The 21,246-nt window shown below is 41.8% G+C and overlaps 1 protein-coding gene across 1 annotated transcript in view; it reads left to right on the forward strand.

The window, feature by feature from the left end:
• Positions 1 to 21,246, forward strand: part of LOC132822702 (tumor necrosis factor receptor superfamily member 5-like) — a 31,298-nt gene that overhangs the window by 7,519 nt on the left and 2,533 nt on the right. The window contains exons 2-7 of the mRNA XM_060835968.1: positions 12,481 to 12,565; positions 15,089 to 15,214; positions 16,716 to 16,865; positions 17,567 to 17,660; positions 18,769 to 18,824; positions 20,850 to 20,960. Of these exons, the coding sequence (XP_060691951.1) occupies positions 12,481 to 12,565; positions 15,089 to 15,214; positions 16,716 to 16,865; positions 17,567 to 17,660; positions 18,769 to 18,824; positions 20,850 to 20,960 (622 nt within the window). The remainder of the gene's footprint in view (positions 1 to 12,480; positions 12,566 to 15,088; positions 15,215 to 16,715; positions 16,866 to 17,566; positions 17,661 to 18,768; positions 18,825 to 20,849; positions 20,961 to 21,246) is intronic.

Raw genomic sequence — 21,246 nt, forward strand, 5'->3', positions numbered from 1 at the left:
GAGTGGAGTGCTGGAAATGCACAGCGGGTCAGGCAGCATCCGAGCAGCCAGAGAATTGACGTTTCGGGCAAGCGCTCTGCAATTCAATGAGATCGTGCCTCATTTCGTAATCCGTAACTCCAGTTACCTGACATTTTCCTCTAACTCTTGTTTCTCTTACTGATTAAACATATGTTTATCACAGCCATGAATATTCTTAATGACCCAGCCTGTGTGGTAAAGAATTCCACAAGTTCACTACCATCAGAGAGGAGAGATCTCTCCTCAACTCTTTTCTAGTTAGGCAATCGCTTACGCTGAGAAAATGTCATCTGCAGCCAGAGTTTCCTACAGGGGGAGACAAATTTTCCATATCTGCCTTCACTAGTCCCCTAGGCATCTTATATTTTTCAATAAGGTCACATTTTATTCTTCTAAACTTCAATGAGTTTGCATTTGTTGGCACTGCTTACAATACAGTGAACATGTTGGTTGTGGGACTGTTCTAGGAACGTAACTGACAGATATGTGGCTGTGGACAGAACTCATGTCTGCTGAATGATATTTGCTCGAGAGAAGGCAGGGTATTGATATATACAGAGTCCATTCCAAAGGACATATCTTAAAACAAAGCTGGTAATGTTTCTTTTTAGGGATACACATCAAGAAAGGTAAGAATACTGTCACCTCCACAAGTTGAATGTTCATTTGTGTACCTACAGAAAATAGATTCAAGTGTAGACCATATCAGTCTGAAAACTTGCATTGCCCTATTGCAATGGAGAAATATGGACTCCTTTTGTGCAATAATCCTATTTCTGTTTTAATTGTTGATCTGAAGTAAAAAGTGAGGTGCCAATCCGTTTTATGAATTTCTAAGATACCAGGTTTAAGAGGAGACCATATCAGTCTAAAATCTTGCAATGCCCTACTGCAATGGAGAAAAATGCACTCCTTCTGCGCAGTAACCCTATTGCCATTTTAATTGTTAATCTGAATTAAAAGGGAGGTGCCAAACCATTTTAGGAATTTCTAAGCCACCACTTGCAATAAATCCAGTCTTTGCTTCAAACAAATACTGTATATCCATTTGCAGTCTTTCAGAAAGAAAGTCTTGAATTCATACCACAGAACAACACAAAGCACTTCACAGCCACATTTTGAAGTGTTGTCACTATGATAATAAGGCAAAAGTGACACAACCACCTCCCTCAAGTAGAAAGGCGATGATGTCCAGCTAATCTGTTTCTATAATGTTGACTGAGGGGTCAATATTAGCTAGGACATTGGGAATTCCATTGCTCTACTTCAAAATAGGATCTTTTACATGCACCTGACAGGGTGTGAGATTATCCAAAATACTGCACCTTCAATAATGCCCCACCACCCCACTCTCAGTACCACGCTAGAGCCTCAGGCTTGGGTTCTATGCTTACACATTCAGCATGAAACTTGAAACCACATCGTTCTGACTCAGAGGCCAGAATGCTAACAACTGAGGCATGACTGATGAAGGGCTTCTGCCTGAAACATCGACTCTCCTGCTCCTTGGATGCTGCCTGACCTGCTGTCCTTTTCCAGCACCACTCTCATCTAGACCATGACTGATACTCAAGTATCTGGTGGCTGATGATCTATCCTCCAGAAAGGGATTTACCGTGTGACTGCACTTCACAATTCACCCAAATTACTTGCTGACCACATTCCTTTGATATTTATAAATTGGAAATCACCCAGACACTCACATCACTTTCACTGAACAGGTCTGAAATACGTTCTTGCAGCTTGACTTACTTCTCTATTTAAGCATTCACACCATCTCCTCAGTCTACCCCTTCCCCCTATGCTGGTAAGTATGGCCTCAACTAGTGAGCACATATAGAATAGAATAGAATTCCTACAGTGTGGTAACAGGGCCCTTGGCCCAACAAGTCCACATCGACCCTCCGAAGAGTAACCCACCCAATCCATTCCCCTACCCTTTTACCCTATATTTACCCCAGACCAATGCACCTAAACTACACATCCCTGAACACTATAGGCAATTTTCCATGGCCAATTTACCTAACTTGCACATCTTTGGATTGTGGGAGGAAATTGGAGCACTCACAGTCTCCACACCTGCTCCTGGTCGATCAATGCTTGTTTTTACATCTCTCCATAGGTCTACTTTCCCCAGCTCCTCCAGCTTTATAACTGCCTGAGATGTCAAGACGGCATTTTGAGTACCCTCTATTTTAATATCTCCACTGCTGGCGAACATCAGCATCCAGGCTCAGGGCTCTGAAATTTCTCACCTCAACCCTGCTATACTTAGTTTTTTCCTTTTAGCCAACCTGTTCAGGGATATTATTACACACCTCAGGAGCAGGTGGGACTTGAACCCAGGCCTCCCGGTCCACGGGGAGAGATACCACCAGTGCCCCACCTCTTTCCTCCTGCAATCCACTCTATAAACCCACCTCTCTGGAAAAGCTATGACCATCTGCCATGTCTTCCTTGGCTCACTGTCTTTTTTTTCTTGCCTGATTTTGCTCCTGTGAAGCACCTTATGGCATTTCATTACATCAAAGGTGCCATATAAATGCAAGTTGTCCTTCCACTTTTTAAAAAAAGTGCTCAAGTAACGTTATCTCTTTAGTTCATCATTTAATTTTATAATACTTGGCCAATTAATATAAGAAAGCAACAAAGTCATTTCAAAACAGTACATTTTTACAAATGCTTCATCTGATACAACCTGAAGAATTCTGTTAAACCCAAAGAAGTCTGTTAAACTCCACCTCTGTGGGTGAGGCATAGTGGTTTACTTTCAAAAGTCCCTTTGTCAGAGACAAACAAAATATCTTTCTTCCAGCAGAATGGCAGAGCTACAGCAGATGATACTGCAACTGCAGCTCTGAAGGGAATTACCTAAAAGGCCCATTACACAGCCTGCTGTGCTTCAGCTTGGTTGAACTGACGCTTGTCCAGATTTCAGTGTGCAGTAAAAGATTTCATGAAGGAAGAAGACATAACTTTGGGCGGCATGGTGACACTGTGGTTAGCACTGCTGCCTCACAGTGCCAGAGACCCGGGTTCAATTCTCGCCTCAGGTACATTCTCCCCGTGTCTGCGTGGGTTTCCTGCGGGTGCTCCGGTTTCCTCCCACAGTCCAAAGATGTGCAGGTCAGGTGAATTGCCCATGCTAAATTGCCCATAGAGTAAATGAAGGGGTAAATGTAGGGGAATGGGTCTGGGTGGGTTGTGCTTCGGTGGGTCAGTGTGGACTTGTTGGGCCGAAGGACCTGTTTCCACACTGTAAGTAATCTAATCTAAAATTTAAAAATGTTTCTAATCTCCAGTCTTGCCAAAATGCTTAAAAACCAGCCACCTTCAAGTAAATATGAAAGCTTAGCCACATTTGATTATGAGCATCGCAAGTTGAGCTCTGACGAAGAGTCACCTAGACTCGAAACATTGGCTTGCTCTCTCCCCAGGGATGCTGCTTCACCCGATGTGATCCCGAGCATTTGTTATTTTCAGTGCAGATTCCAGCACTTGCGGTAATTAGCTCCTATTAACAATTATGTGGCAACCATGGCAGACTCTTACCCTCATCTTTGAGTAAGAAGGTCATGGGTTTAAAAAGCCTGTGACCATCAGTTGGTGCAGTGGAGAGAATTTCTTCAGTACTTCTCTCAACTCAGAATGGAAAGTTACTGTTTTGAATATAAAACATATATTCATAATCTGGCCATAGAAACTCACACAAGTAATTTACTGGTATCCTGTTATATGATCAGTTTCAGAGAAACTTTGGTAGGTACATACTGTCGACAGTTCACACTGCTGCAATGATTCATAATGGTGGAGAGGGTGATGGATAGATTGCAGGTCATAATCTGTTAAGACCTTTCATCATTTTGAAAAATCCTTGGGACATTAGAATCTCTGGCAGTGGGATTTTTTTTTGAGCCATTCCCATTACCCTATTCTTTAATTTCCAACAACAAACCAATGAATTTTCACTTCCCCTTTTCATGACTGGAATGTACCTCCTATAACAAGATGCCAAGTTCTACAGATGTATTACAACTGAAATTATCTTTCTAACACCAGAAAAGATCTATGAGTCCACACTCTTCGTTCTCTGTTCCTTGAAGAATCTTATAATTAGAATGCACAGCCTTTCATTGTGCTTTTTCTTCAAGCAGACTACAAAACAAGATTTTGTTTTGAGCTGTCTCTGCTACCTCCTCCGTCTCTCCTTTAAACTCTTTACAACCTCTTGCAATGTTCTGCATTCTCCCTTGCTGTTCAATGATTGACCAACTTCCACTTTGTGACTAACAGTAAATAAGTGGAAAACTGAAGATGTTCTATCATGGATCCTACCATTTACACCAAAGAAAACAGTTCCTTATGTTATGACCCTGTTAGTTGGAGACAAAAATACACAATAATTGGCCTCAGTACTTTTAGAGTAGGGACGAGGTCAGTTTGCCTCTGATTGCTAACCTGCAACCACATCTTGTGCATTTCATGCATGTGTTAGAGTTGGGTGAGGATAGGATTGGGTTGAGCTTTGAATGCTCGGATTGGAACAAATTTAGTAGGTAGGCAAATACATGGCAGATGAAGTATAATGTGCTTAAATGTGAGTTTATCTACTTTAACAGCAAATAACAGATTATTATCTGAATGGAAATTGCTTGAGAAAGGGAAGGTGCAATGAGACCTGAGTGTCCTTATACACCAGTCGCTCAAAGTAATCATGCAGGTGCAGCAGGCAGTGAAGAAGGTAGGTAGTATGTTGGCCTTCATAGAGAGAGAATTTGCGTACAGAGGCAGGGACATCTTGCTGCAATTGTACAGGACCATGGTGAGACCACATCTGGAATACTGTGTGCAGTTTTGGTCTCCATGTCTGAGGAAAGATGTTCTGGCTGTGGAGGAAGTGCAAAAAAGTTCACCAGAAGGATCCCTACAATGGCAGGACCGATGAATGAAAAGAGACTGGATCATTTAGGACTTTATTAACTGGCGTTTAGAAGAATGAGGGGAGGATCTCATAGAAACCTATAAAGTTCTAACAGGACCAGACAGGAGTTATGTTCCTGATGACCAGGGAGTCCAGAACCAGGGATTAGTCTAAGGATATAGGATAGATCATTTATGCCTGAGATGAGGGTCAAGGAAAATAACAGCATAAGACACAATTCCTCTTTTACTTTGCATACACTGACTGTTAGGGCTATATTAAAGCTGTATGATTGTAAGAGTAACAGAACAAAATTTGATGGGTGTGTTCTGATGGTTTACTCACAGAGGCTGCAGGGCTGGGGGTGAGAACCAGATGTTAGTTAATTGTAAAACCACAGGAAGGCAGGGGAGTTTTCACAAGAAAACCCCTAACCAACAAGATACAGTACAAAATAAAGGCACAGTCACATTACCCTCTGCTTCATTGTAACAATGTATTCTGCTTTGTTTTTGTTTACCAACCAAAACTCTTGTGATTAGGATAAAAGAGATGAGGGAGTTTGCATCTGAGGGAAGTAGGTGGACTGACAGTTTACGAATTGTCGTCGGTCAGCACACCTGAAGAAAGCTGGTTGAATATTTTTCCAGGTTGATAGCAGCAGAAATAAAAATCCCCAATTGAACAGTATAGAGGGCATTCATGTTTCTGCCACATTAGAATGTTGTTATTATCCCGTCAGCGGTAGTTCAAAGGGTGCAGTGTACTTTAAGATCTCAGTGGCCAGAGCAGAGACCAGGTGCACAGGGGGAGAAGGAGAGAGAGCTTCATACTGTGTAATTTAGCAACAACCTTGTAGAGGCCTTGGAGATCACCATATATTGTCCATTAGATGGGCCAGAATCACTGAATTGTGACAGTGCAGAAGGAAGCTATTACCCTGATCTCAATCTCCTGCCTTTTCTCTATATTCCTGCACACCATTTCTGTCCAAATCATCATCTGATGCCCCCTTGAATGTTTCAATTTAATCTACCTCCACCACATTCCCAGGCAGTGTATTCCATACCTTACCTACTCGCTGTGTGAAAAAGTTCATTCTTACGTCACTCTTGCCCTTGTTTGCATCTCACTTTAAATCTATGCTTTCTCATTCTAGTTCCAGTTTACCAGTGGGAACAGTTTCTCCCTATTTACTCTATCCAGCCTGCTCATGATTTTGAAAACCTTTATCAAATCTCCTCTCCGCCTTCTTCTTTCCAAGGAGAACAGTCCTAACTTCTTCAATTTATCCTCATAACCAAAATTTCTCATTCCTAGAACCATACTTGTAAATCATTTCTGCTCTGTCTCCGATCTATTCACATCTTTCCTAGGTTGTGGCACTTAGACTGTACACATTACTCCAGCTGAGGTCTAAGCATTTTGTACAAATTCAACATCACCTCCTTGCTCCTGTATTCTATCATCTATCACTGCATACTTTATTAATTGCTCTGTCCACCTTTTCTGCCACTTTCAATGACCTGTGCACATCTATACCCAGGTCCCTCTTTTAGAGAGAGAACCAGAATGGTTTGAGCTTAACTTCACCTCACTCTAAATGAGGTTCCCTTCCATCTGCTGGTGGCAGGGATCTGATGTGAATAAGTTAGAATTGACTTGATGAAGCCTCCAGCAAGAGCAAAACAACATGGCACAGAAATTTCATTCGAAGCATTCAGAGGCAGGAAACGGAAATATTACATTTGGAGATGTGGTGGATGCTGGGACAAGGATCTGAGGGTGTTGTTGAGCAGAATGGAAGGAGCATGACTCTGTTAGACCTGATTTGGGTGCTTTTGATGTTGGGACTGGGTGGCTGAGCTAGTTCTATTCCTCTGTACAAACATCCCTTGCCTCAAGGAATATGGATGTTAAAACTGAATTGTCCTGTGTTTGAACTGGAATGTTATGGTTCTCCTTTTCTCTGCTAATCTACCCAGCCAATGGTTTAATTTGACACTGCATTGTAGGGGGTGAAAAATACTTTACCAGGAATTCAGAAATGCAGTCTTGATCTTGAGCATTTCCTCATCAGTTCACCCAGACATTTGTTATCAAGTTATGTAAACCTGGCTCAGCGATTTATGAATTTAAGTTCCTTTTATCACTAGTTTGAATTTCTTATTTAAGTTGCCACTAAGAGATATATTGCATTTATTGAGGAGATCTTAAACCTCAAGGTCCTGATTCAGGTTAAGCATCCCCCTGCACTATTGGAAGGAGAGCATTGTGCTCTCACAATCCGCCTAACATCACCAAAAAACATCATTCAACTCGTTGTTGCAATGCTGTTTTGTGGGATGTTACTCTGTACAAAATCTAAATTAATTCATTGCATCCTTACCTCTGAAGGTCACTCCCATATTCGAACTTGTCCCACTTCAAAGCTTAAATGTACTCCGAGCGAGTGTGTGTGTTTTAGTGGGGAATTCAGGCTGAGGGGCTGGTCAACACCCTCAGGCACTGTTCAGACTAGAGCAGATGAGTCCTCTTGGTGCCCTGAACAATACTGAATCTTCAATTGACATCAGGTTCACTCAAATACCTGTATCAGGTTACGTACATTTATGTCAGAGGTAAATGGGTTAAGTAGCGTTTATCATAAATACTCAATGCATTAAAACAAAATTCCCCCTTTTTTTGCTAATCACCTGATCTGATTTTTGACTGGCCTGCATGTGGCAACAATTTCTCCCTATTTACTCTTTGGGAACACTCCCATCAATGTGAAAGCAGGGGTGAAAATACTCACAAGCTGCATCATTGCTGTGTTATGTTGCAAAAGCAAGTTTTATAATTTTAATCCTGACTACAGTAGCTGAAGACAAACCAAGCCCCCTTTGAGAAAATCATTATCACATAAAGAGCAGAATTCTGTGAGAATTTTTTTCTTGACAAAAAGATTGTCTGATTTGAAAGTGCTTGGATCTATAACATTACCGTGGCGCACACATTAGACATTCTGACAGGACAGATGTTATGTATTGTCAGCTGTGGGAATTTTTCTGTTTTCCCAGTCCATTTTTCTTGAGAAAGTGAGTTGTTGGCTGGCAAATTATTAAGAGACTTCCAGCAATGTATCAGCTGAACCATCTATACCGTTTAGTGCCAAATGGTTTGAAGTTCGGGTTGATTTCCATGCTAAACAGAAAAACAAAGAATATCAGATGCTGGAAATCAGATTTCTGTGCTGTTGGCTCCTTGACAAAGACTGAAGTTTAGGAAATACTTTTCTTCTTTCAAATGAACATACCAGTCCTTGGATTGGATTAGATTAGATTAGATTATTTACAGTGTGGAAACAGCCCTTTGGCCCAACAAGTCCACATCAACCCTCCGAAGAGCAATCCACCCAGACCCATTCCGCTACATTTACCCCTTCACCTAACACTATGGGCAATTTAGCATAGCCAATTCACCTAACCTGCACATCTTTAGACTGAGGGAGGAAACCGGAGCACCCGGAGGAAACCCACACAGACATGGGGAGAATGTGCAAACTCCACACGGACAGTTGTCTGAGGCGGGATTTGAACCCAGGTCTCTGGCGCTGTGAGGCAGCAGTGCTAACCACTGTGCCACCCTTTTATTTCAAAAGGACACAGTGACCCTTCAACATTCTTTAGATTGGAGAGTGTACTATGTTTGTATCTAATAGGTTCTGCTGAATGCTGTCAAATGCCTAGCAGTTGAAGGAAACAAGGTAAATGGATATTGGGTTTTATCTAGTTAACTATACTAAGGTGTAAATATAAAGAAGAGCCAGGCAGTACAAGGGGGAATTGTTTAGAGATTGGAGGTGTAAGCTTTGTGGCAATCAATAAACAGGCTCCACCAAAGTATTCTTGTCTTGAACATACACTTGGAAATCCTGTAACATAAAATATTGTTGTTAGCCCTAATTCAGCCATATGAAACAAATTGCTCATTATGGCACATCAGAGACATAGAGTCCTAGAAATGTACAGCACAGAAACAAACCCTTCAGTCCAACTCGTCCATATTGATCAGATATCCGAACCAACTCTAGTCCCATTTGCCGGAGTGACTTTGCTATATTCTGTATTCAGTCAAATACAGTTGTGTAGCTGACGGATTCTCACTTTGACCTATATGTTAAAGACCGTGAAAATTACTCTTAATGTTAAGGCTCAAATATAAAAAGCATACTTCTATTCCTCTAGTTATAACCCACTTGAGAGCTGTCTCCCTGGAACACAGTGCAGCATCACAATTCATTGTATAAAGTAGAGCAATATTTTTGCAGTAGGTTACACCTTCTACAGAATACAATGACTGCAGTGTTTTCAGTAGGAGGTAATCCTGAGAAAAATGTTGACTAACAGCAAAAATCGTAACAGATACATTTGAGCAGTGGATGATCAGAATAGGTTTATTTTAAAGCTTCTCTGATAAAATGAACCACACATAAAGAGCAGAATTCTGTGAGAAACCCCTTTTTATCACTATTTGAAATTCTTAGGAAGCTGCTCACAGTTTACTTTTTCTATAATAATACAAAAGCTTGTGTTTGCTCTCACTTTTGTCCCTCTTTTCCTGCTGGTGTCAGCATCGACTGCCACTGGAAGGTTTCAGGGCTCCAGCAGCCATCAGATGGTGGTTGTGGTTCACATTTAGCACTCTCCTCTGGGTCGGAAGTTTGTGCATTCGTTGTCTCAGACCAAAAACGTTATTATAAAGTCCAGGCTGTGTCATACCTTAAAGTGGCCGCATGGTATGAAGAAAATAATGCTAAGCGTTTTGATGAGTGTCAATGTGTTTCACGATCAGGAGCCCAAACCAAATGATAAAGACTATTTTCTTGTTCTCCCTTATTTAATTGTGGCTCTTGCTGAAGTCACCTCATTCTGTACTGGCAGGTGTAAAAGCTATTTTTGGCCAATATTCTCCTGGCAGAATGCACTTGGAATGGGCATTGGTTCCCAATAATCACCTAAGGGAAACATATTTGCTTATTGCTGGAAACCTCGAAGGCAAATTCCCAAAAAACTGAAAAGGAAAGGTTTGCAGGACATTGAGGAAAGAACAAGGAAGTGTGACTTTGAGATCTCAGTTTGGGATGCATTCATCATGGAATCATTGAATTTCTATCGTGCAGAAGTCGTATGATTCCAGAATTTTAACCAGTCATTGACTGTTGAACCTGGAGGTATATCACCATTCCTTCAGTGTTGCTGAGTCAAAATCGTGGAGTTCTCTCCCTAACAGCATTGTGGGTCTATTACAGTTATGGGCTGCAGCAGTTCGAGAAGGCAGGTCACCACCATCTTCTCAAGGCAGCTAGGGATGAGGAATAAATACTGGTGAAGTCAGTGTTGCCCAAGCGCCCATGAATGAATTTTAAAAAAAGACTGTAGTCAGGTACTAACAATAATAGATCTGAGCCCTGTAGACTGGATGTTCCTTTGTAAATGGTCTGGTCTTGCTGGTTTTTGTGAAGGGTTACAGTTAATTTCTATGCAATGTGGCCATGGAGGGCTAAACCAGTCAAGGGTTCTTCCTGCCTGCTATCCAATGAGAGCTGATGGAAAGTGTATGTGTATAAACATTATTGGGGCCAGGTTTTTGGATAAACTCTGGCCCATACCCATTTGAAAACTCAATGTGCTCTTGCATTTAAACCACAATCACTTGAGCATAATACAGAAGGACAGTAAATCAAGTAAGATTATTCCCTAGAAAGAGTCCAGACATTGAGGAGAGAAAGAAGAATGTTAGTGAGAAAGTGACCATGGGAATAACACAACTCTCAGGCTTAGAGTCAAGAGTGTGGTGCTGGAAAAGCATCATGACGAAGGGCTTATGCACAAAACATTGATTCTCCTGCTCCTCGGAATGCTGCCTGACTTGCTGTGCTTTTCCAGCATCCCACTCTCAACTCTGATCTCCAGCATTTGCGGTCCTCACTTTCTCTGACTCTCAGGTTTAGTTTGATGTGAAATCACCTGGGTGGCACAAACATCAGGGGATGTGAGGACAGGTTCAGAGTCAGGGAACTGGAAAAGGGCCGGAACAGATCAGCTGACCATTAGGTTTATTCCATCAAGATGTATTTTATGGTCGAATGGAGATAAACCATGAGCCCCTCCTTCCCTTCTCACACAAACCCCAAGTCAGGGTGAAAAGGAAACAGAAAACAGACAACTTGGGGCCAGCTTAAGGAAATGGGAAGGTCAGGGAAATTCCACTCTCATTTCTGAAGGCAATCAAGCAAAGACCCGAAAGCTGTGGTGACTGATCTCTGTAGCCCGAATTAACCTAACTCGCAGTTGTGATTTCAAGTATCAGCTCTGAAACGTATTTGGGATTTTTCAGTTACAAGGAAATCATTGTTTCCCTGTCAGTTGTCTGAAGCTTGGAAACTTTTTGGATTTCTGGAGTTAGATGTTTTCTCACGAAAGTGATTCCTGTTTTTTAATGTAACTTACCTTGACAGGGAAAACCCAATGATTCATAGTGATGTGATCAGTCTTTAGAAAACATGCTGTACTTCTTGTAGTTTTCAAGAAAAGGATCCAGCTCTGTTTTTTGGTTGTTGTGACCCGCGTTGTTTTGAACTTAGTTTGCTGGTTTCAATTAATTTCACTATTGTTGGCCTTGGGGGTGTTGACCTAAGCAGGGGTTTGGGGGTGGGGAGAAGGGGGGGTGGGTTTGGAATGGGCAGGGTCTTTCTGTTACACCTGCTGGAAGGTGACCCACTGCCAACCCTGTGACAGGCCAGACCCAAATTCAACTGTGTTGCCACCTTGACCAGGAGATCTCCATTAACAACACGAGGGAGAGTGAAGGGAGGGAAGTTTGTGTGAATTAAGAAGAATGGTTACAGGCAAAAGTATGGATTATCAGGGCAGGAGGAGGAGAAGAAGCTGCGGTTGGGAATGTTCTGGAAAGAACAGGAACATGATAGCCTGCAAAGATTTCACTCCAACTCATGTCAATTGTAGTTGGCACCTTTAGAGTCATAGTGTTGTGCAGCAAGGAAACAACTTGCCCATGCTGACCAGACGTGCTAGATAAATCTAATCCATTTGCCAGCATTTGGCCCAGATCCCTCTAAACTCTTTCTACTCATGTCCCTCTCTGGTTTCGTTTAAAATATTACAATTGTACCAACCTCCACCACCTCCTCTAAAACATCACGCACTGTAATTAGATACAATTTGGCACCAAGCCAAATTAGGATAGAGTTTCTAGGGGAATTTTAAAGCAGGAGAGAGAGGTTGAGAAATGTTTTGGTAGATTAGAGAGACATGCAGTTTCCATTCCCATAAATTGTACCCAGGCGATCTGCTGAATTCATGAGTGTGTCTCTTTTTTCCTGCCAGTTTAAGATATTTCAGAATTGAAATGCAGCAAGGCATTGAGTTTGCCCATGGGAAAATAGCCTGGGTTTCTGAGTGTTTGATTGACCAGTGGATTGGAAGGAAATGCAGGTTCTGGTTTTTCATTCTGTGCCTGTGTTTCTTTCTCAGGGTTGTCAGCTCGTGTCAGGCAACATCTGCAACACCAGGTCCCAGTATTGGAAGTTGGACAAGTGTTGCTCAAAGTGTCCACCTGGTGAGTAACTTCATTTCAACAGCAATGATCTCAGCTATCGCAATGTGAAAACACATGGAGGCCATTAGTCCCTCGAACATAACCCGTCATTCAATGAGATCATAGCTTAGCCGCTCTGCACCTAAACTTCATCCACATGCTCTGGTTCCATCGTCCTTTCCAGCCTCGCCTATCAAAGTTCTATCTGTTGAAATTTTCAATGGATTCCCAGCATCAACACTCTTATGTGCAAGTGAATTCCAGATATCCATTAAGCTTTGGGTAAAAGTGTGCCTCCTGATATCACTCCTAAATGGCCATGTTTCAATCTTGGGGTTTGCCCCCATGTTCTGGACTTCCCTCCAACATAGTTCCTTTCCATTTACTCTATCAAATAGTTAAATAATCTCAAACATTAATATTTGATCATCCCTTTCTCTTCGATATTCAAAGGAGGAAGAAGTATAAGATTCATCTATACAACTTGTACTCAGAGTTTCTGCTGTTTAGTCCTGGTTTCATGGTGTTGACTCAGCACTGCTCCCTCTCCAGCATATCCTACCTGAATACAGTTTCCAATTGTGGGATGGGAGGAATGGCATTCTGGAAGAGTCCAAATCAGAACAGTGCTGCAGTTTAGACTGTGACTTTTCACATCTAGCCCATGTTGAAGAGACACAACTCTTTTATCTGTTGGCCTATGAGAGTCTGAGCAAAAATATAATACATGCAGGAGCACAGAATTCTTCACCAGTAACCTGGACCCCATGACATTTCAGTCACTCCACCTGGGCAGGAGAATGATTTGGAGAGGCTGCAAATGGTTTCTTGGGTGGGAAATGAATAAGGGGCATTGTTCTGAGGTTGGGGAAGTGTAGAGGAAGTTTTAGTCAATATTTATCTGAAGTAGGCATTTCTCTATAGTTCTGGATACTTTAATCATCTCTCATTTTATTCCAAGCGGTGACAAGTCTCAATGTGGTGAATGTATGCCACTGTTGACTCATCAGTGACAACATTGTCACCTCTGAGTCAGAAGGTTGTGGGTTCAAGGCCAACTGCAGAAAGTCAAGAATAAAATCTGGGCTGACACTCACTGCAGTACTGAGGGAGTCCTGCATTGACAGGCCAGCTTCCAAAGGGTAGAGGTCTTGTCAAAGCCAATTGGTCTCTTAGCTGAATGTAAAAGATACTGTGCCACTATTTCGCAGCAATAGAATTATACCTGGTGTCTTGGCCAACATTTATTCTTCAAATAAAATGGCCAAAGGAAGAGACAACCTGGTCGTTATCTCAGTGCAGTTTGAAGGACACCACGGTGTATAAACAACCTACTGTTTTTCCTAAATTAAAGTACTTCAACAACATTTCATCAGCTGAAGACTGCTCTGGGTTGATCCCAGGTCATGATTAGTTCTTGTTCCTCCTTCTTCAAATACAACATTTGCATAAAATGAACATAACACACTATAAAATTTTAGATTTGAGAAATGAATGGTGCTGAGAATAGACTGAAATATGACTGTATCTCTGCTCTTTCCTGAAGGCATTGCTTTGAGTGTTTTCATGGTTTGTGATTCATTTTTGTCAGTTATTCTGTTATATTTAGTTATTTAGACTTTCCTTCTGCAGTCCCTGCTCTTTCGTTCGATATGATCACACCCGTAATTAAATAAGCCCCGATTTCCTCCGGCCCAACAGCCATTCTGCAACGCAACAGCATGAGTTACCCAATGAGGACAGATACATTCCAGCTCTTGGTGCAGTTGACAAGCACAATGGGACTCCCTCAGGGGCTTCATGTCATCAGTCTTAGCTGGGCTTCTGGAAAAGGAGAAACACTGATAGAGTTAACAGCCAGGGAGACTGAAAAGAGGAGGGAATGTTGGCATTTGAAGAATTTCCTCCTCAGTGATGGCTGACCAAGGAGCATGATTGGAAGTTGCCATTCTGTCCAGCCTAACTTCATCTTACTACATCACCCTTACTGCTTCACATCAATAGCCACATTTCAGCTGCATGCCTGTGCAATGGGTGTTGATGGGTCAATTCTGTCCCCAACTTCCACTCTCCAGTGTTGGTAAATCCACCTTCACCTGGGGCTCACCAAGACCAAACAGAATATCTGCTCGCAGACGTCAGGTGACAGACTGTCAGCTGAACGGTGGGGAGATTTTATCATGTTTATGTAGATAAGGAGTATGCACTGTGGTACAATTACCCACAGAGCTAGCGGGAGAGTCCATAGGATTGATAATATGGCTAGACCTTTCAGAGGTCTGAACCTAGCAGCCACCTGTTCATGGGGTGACACGAAACCAAAATGTGGCAGATGTCAGAAATCTGAAATAAAATAGAAAGGGATAGAAAGTTTCAGGTAACCCAGTAGCATCTGTGGAGAGAGAAAGAGTTAATATTTCGGGATTATGCCTTTAATCTGCATTGTTTGTCCAGTGACTAATTCAAAGACTGAAAATGAAAGATTTCTCTGTAACGCTGAGTGTATCTGCTCTGTTAAGTGTGCAGAATGTTTGTTCTTTGCAGGCACTTACATGAGCAGTGAATGTACAGAGACTAAGGACTCAGAGTGCCAACGTTGTGACTCCGACCGTTATCAATCAGAGTGGAATACACTGGATCATTGCCAACTGCACAAAAGCTGTAACCCGAGTAAGTGTTAATTATTACCTGTTGTCGCACTGATTAAGATCCAGATCCAGATCCAGAAGAACATGAGCTGCACCACTTCTGACTTATTGATCTAATAGTGCTGCAAATTTACACTCCCACTCCCCCCCCGCCTAATGTCTCTAAGAGCATCCATCATTAATCACCTGCCAGGGGCTTTAATATCCTATGCTAGTGCCCAGTCTTCAGGTGTGAACCTGGCATCTGAGTGTCACCAAGCCATTTGACCACCAGGGCATTATAACCAAGTTGGCACCACTTATATTTGAAAAGTATTTGGCTAGTCATTTCAGAGAGAAGGTTATTTTTACCATTTTTGTGGTGTGGTTTGAAACTTTTATTCTGATTTGATTTATTATTGTCACATGTACCTGGGTCACAGAGTCATCGTCATGCCGACCAGATATCCCAACGCAATCTACTCCCACCTGCCAGCAACCGGCCCTTATTCCTCCAAACCCTTCCTATTCATATACCCATCTAGATGCCTTTTAAATGTTGCAATTGTACTTGCTTCCACCACTTCCTCTGGCAGCTCATTCCATACACGTATCACCCTCTGTGTGAAAAAGTTGCCCCTTAGGTCCCTTTTATATCTTTCCCCTGTCACCCTAAACCTATGCTCTCTAGTTCTGGTCTCACCTACCCCAGGGAACAGACCTTGTCTATTTACCCTAACCATGCCCCTCAGGATTTTATAAACCTCTATAAGTGCAGTGAAAAGTTCTGTTTTGCATGGGAAACAGGTAGATCATACCATACAAAGTGCATAAGGGTAATAGAACAGAGCGAGGAATACAACGTTACAGTGCACAAAGAACAAGACCAACTGAAAACACACCTGCGAATATTTCACCAAAATGGTGGCCCTTTAGTAACCTATTAATAAATGAACCAGTCCCAATGCTCGTCTACAATCACATAATTTGGTTATATTATTATTTGAGTGGTGATGGTTGTGTTGTGCTATTTATATTACTGTAGTGTCAGTTTAAGGTAGATTAAAATTTAAACTAAATTTGGAATTGAAAGTAGTCTTAGTAATGATGACCACAAACCTATCATTGCCTGTTGTAAAAAGGCATTTTGTTCACTCAATTCCTTTCGAGAAGGAAATCTGCCATCCTTACTTGGTCTGCCATCCTTACCTGATCCACTCCAGTGTGGTTGACACTTAACTGCTCTTGGGGCAGGAGAAAGTGAGGACTGCAGATGCTGGAGATCAGAGTCGAGAGTGTGGTGCTGGAAAAGCACAGCAGGTCGGCAGCATCCGAAGAGCAGGAAATTCGACATTTCAGTCATAAGCCCTTCTCAGGGCAATTAGGAATTGGCAACAAATGTTGCCTCTGCCCACAATACCCATATCTCATGATTTTTAAAAAAAATTGGTGTTTTATGAAGACATGTTCATCATCTCTATGTAATGCACTGCCATTGCTGCTCCTTTAATTCTCTTTCTCTCTCTCTTTCTTTCCTGGTTTAGATGGAGGATTTGTGGTGGAAAAACCAGGTACCACTACCTCAGACACCATCTGTCAGTGCCAGTTAGGAATGTACTGCATCAATACGGATTGTGAGATTTGTGAAGAAAACAAGGTGTGTGGACCTGGATATGGAGTCGTTTACAAAGAAGGTAAACCTACAGCATTTCTGGGTCATGGCAGAAAGGAAAATCAGGAATAGTGGGAACTTGCTCAGAATTACTGAAGTAACTAACTCTTGTGTTGTGACTTTGTGAACATAGAGACGTTAACCATGGGAAGAGGCCATTAGACCAGTTTATTTTATGTAAACTTTAGCTCATCCAACTCACACAAAGCCCCATTCACTTGTTGTCACTGTGGTCACTGACCTGCATGGACTTTTGATCCACTAATTCACTAAATTCTGATTCTTGTGTTTAAATCCCTCTGTGATTTCAGCCCTGCTTACCTCTGTAATATCCTGCAGCTCCACAACACTATGAGAGTGCTGCTGCATCCCCCCAACTTGGGCTTTGTATGCATACCCTGCTCTTTACACCTAACCATAGGTACCTAGGCCTCAAGTTCTGGAACATCCATTTTTAACCTATCCACCATGTTAAACCACTCCTCGAATTTAATATCTTTATTTTAGTTCCTCCTTCATGGGCTCAGTGTCAATCTTTTTTAATATTCAATTTTGGGTGGCTTTTACTACATTAAGATGACATATTCAATGCTAATTGATGAAACACAGAGGGAGCTGAAGTGGTGACACAATTGGATGGTATATAAAAAAAATTTGCAAGGAAAAGGTTCCAGCCGAAGTTATATAATTTTAAATAATGCTGTACTTTTTTTTTGTTATCAGATCGGGGACTTTCAAGGCCAGTGTGTGAAAGATGTGAGCCTGGATATTTTTCGAATGTGTCCTCTAATATGGAGCCTTGCAGAAAATGGAGCGAGTAAGTCGGGATACAATCTCCCATCAAATTATAAAGATAGCCGTATTGGAAAAGATGTTGCTAGGTCTAGTGACACTGAGATTCTGGATTAGTGATGCTGGAAGAGCACAGCAGTTCAGGCAACATCTGCTCGTTGGATGCTGCCTGAACTGCTGTGCTCTTCCAGCACCACTAATCCAGAATCTGGTTTCCAGCATCTGCAGTCATTGTTTTTACCTAGTGACACTGAGAACAAAATATCCTGGTCCATGCTGTGTTTACAATCTTAGCCTTCGTTTGAGTTGGGAGAAGATTGATTCCATTTAGGACCACTGATCAAAAGCAATGATTTAAAAATCTCAAATAATTTTGCTGTGATGAGGGAGTTAAAAAGAGCAGACAGATCAAATTTGATGAGTGAAAGCATACGTCTTCAAGAAATAGGTGTTAATGGAGAAGTAGGTACTAGAGGAATCAGTTTTGGTAGAATGGGGAGATGCAAGGTGTGATTTTAGTTGGAGAATTAGGCATGAGGGTTTAAATTGAAGAGAAGAGGTATTGGAAAGGTAGGTTTCACTGGGAGATTGTCAATTGGGGAGCAAGATTTAGTGGGTGAGTTTAGGTTTCTAGAGAATTTAGATACAATTTCTTCATAGGAGAGTTTGTGTATAGGAAGGGCTGGTTTCATTGGGTTCTACTTCCCTATCCATTCTTGAGTGTTCTATTTCTCATCCTGCTGTCTACATTATCCTGGAAGCATTAGCTTTCTGAGTGCTGCTCCTTCATCAGGTGGTTATGGAGCATAAGACCTGATGAAGGAGTAGCGCTCTGAGAGCTAGTACTGCCAAATAAACCTGTTGGACTATGACCCTGGTGTTGTGTGATTTTTAACTTTGACCACCCCAGTCCAACACCAGCACCGCCACATCATACACTATCCTGCAGAAACAGCACCACCTGATGGTCAAGTATGGCAATGCACTCCCTGCAATGAGGAGCTGTCTTTATTGATTGGCCAAACTGATGTTCTCTGCCCAGTTGTGCACAGTTAGGAGTCTTCTCTGTGGAGTGCAACTGTAGTGGGAAGAAAAATAATAACTACGTTTTCTATTTTTCTCCGTTGTTTTAGTTGTGGGTCACTCCAAATGCTGGAAAATGGAACTGCAACAAAGGACATGAAATGTGGTGAGTCTACTGAAGATAGTTATTTCCTAAATCTTCTTGGAAAGCAAGCAATGATTACAAATGATCAAGACACATTATGTGTAACTTTGACTTTGGAGCAGTGGAAATTGCCTGAAGAAAGTCAATGAAAATAAAAATTAGGAGGGATATATCATGGACAGCTGATCAAAAGTCCCTTTTCTCCCCCTCTTGCCAAAGTTACAATTACTCATATTCTCACAGTCTACAACATTCTTTGTGAGAAATCAAACACATTAATCTCCTTATTTAAGAACATACCTTGCATTTTACCTTGAGATACATAGAGTCATATAGCATGGAAATAGACCTTTTGGTCCAACTCCTCCATGTCAACCAACACTAAATTAGGCCCACTTACCTGCATTTGGCCCATATCCCTCTAAGCTGAAAATGTGTTGCTGGAAAAGCGCAGCAGGTCAGGCAGCATCCAAGGAACAGGAAATTTGATGTTTCGGGCATAAGCCCTTCATCAGGAATGGGGAAAGTGTGTCCAGCAGGCTGGACACACTTTCTTCATTCCTGATGAAGGGCTTATGCCAGAAACGTCGAATTTCCTGTTCCTTGGATGCTGCCTGACCTGCTGCGCTTTTCCAGCAACACATTTTCAGCTCTGATACTCCAGCATCTGCAGACCTCACTTTCTCCTCCATACCCCTTTAAGCCTTTCCTATTCGTGTTCCTGTCCAAATGTCTTTAAATGTTGTAACTGCACCTACATTTACAACACCTCTCAGGCAGTTCATTCCCGATAAGAACCAATCTTTGTATAAAAAGTTGCCCCCCAAGTCCTTTTTAAATCTTTCTCCTTTCACCTTAACAGTATGCCCCCTAGTTTTATAAACCAAAAGCCTGGCTTGTTGCAGTCTAACTACTGCCTCTTTATTTGTCATGTTTTCTAGTTAACGTTTTGCCATCTGAGGTACCTGGGGTGGGTGGGGTGAACATTAATTAAACAAGGCAAAATCTTGAAAGTTTTGGTCATAATGTTCTCACCTTGTCACACTGAGGAGTTTGGGATGTGACATGGGAGCCTCTATCACACCCTGCCTGATCATCCTGTACCATCCCCCCACCGCTGTTAAACTTACATGAATGGTCTCTGTTTCATGCTGCTGAGGAATGTTACGTGCTGTTTCTGTGGTTTCCTGTGTTCTTTCACTTTAGATCTTACTAAAATTCAAAACTGGTTATCTTCTTACTACCTTTCATAAATGCAGAATGTTGGAACCTTAGAACAGAGTGGCGAAGAAACAAAAAGGGAACGTATTTGACTTTTTTTGTCTTGTTCCTCAATCCTCACCATCTTCCTGCTGTAACATTAACTGGGAGCATATTGTGCCCCAGATTTATGAATTTGATTGATGCAAAAATCTGTCTCTGAACAGATTCTGAAAACAGGGGCACTCTGTCCTTCTGCTGTGAGGTTTAGGTTAGATCTGGACCCAATTGAAATCTGATCAAACCTCAGGCATCACACGCTAAATTAAGTGGTGTCAGTTGGTGACACTGGCTAAGAACACTGGAGGCACCTGATACAAGCTGATGTCTTGGTCAGTGAGTGAACTTTTCACCTGTTATTCCCCTCTTGATGAATCTAGTGATCTTGTACCAGGGTACATTTTGTCTTCAGTTGCTAGGTTCAGCTGTGTGAGTCAACAGCACAATGCGATTAACCATGAGTGGGCTGAAAGAGCTGAATGAACTACCCAAGTCCTGTATTCCGATATCCATCTCCTCTGTATGAGTCAGAATTGTTCTTCTCTTAAGGCTGAATTGCAGTCATTACATAGTGAGCAGCCTTGCCTGATTCCAAACAAGCTGCTCATCCATAATGAGAGAGAGGGAGTGGAGTAAAACAAAGATGCAGCATTCTCACTCACATGACTCTGTTACCATTTACAACGATGTTAGGTTGCTGGAAGAATTTGGTTTCTCCTGCAAGAAATAAAGACTGGCAGTGGGGTGGTAGATCTTGTTAACTTCCGTCTTTCTGGTACTTTTCAGGTATTCTGGAACCTCCATCAAAAGTGGGATTAATCACGGTGATCGTCTTCCTAAGTGTACTCCTTGCTATTATCATCTTGCTTTCCTTTATATGCATTGGAAGTAATAAGGGTAAGTAGTTTAAACATTTCATTTTGTGTATTTTCACACTTCTTAATATTAATTTTGTGCTTGTCAGAGTGAGAGATGTTCGTATTGAGAAAAGAGACATTCAATGTTTAATACCAAACAGTCCCAGAGTTCAAGTGCAGGACAGATACTGAGAAAAGTTCCCTTCACACGGTCCCCTTTCAGGGCTGGTACATAATGGGGTTAGATGCAGAGTAAAGATCTCTCTCCATCTCAGTCAAGCAATCTTGGGGCAGATTCTATTAGTTAAGGGTCAAACCTCTATCTA

The sequence above is a fragment of the Hemiscyllium ocellatum genome, chromosome 15 (genome assembly GCF_020745735.1).
Source record: "Hemiscyllium ocellatum isolate sHemOce1 chromosome 15, sHemOce1.pat.X.cur, whole genome shotgun sequence".
In the NCBI taxonomy this organism is placed as follows: Eukaryota; Metazoa; Chordata; class Chondrichthyes; order Orectolobiformes; family Hemiscylliidae; genus Hemiscyllium; species Hemiscyllium ocellatum.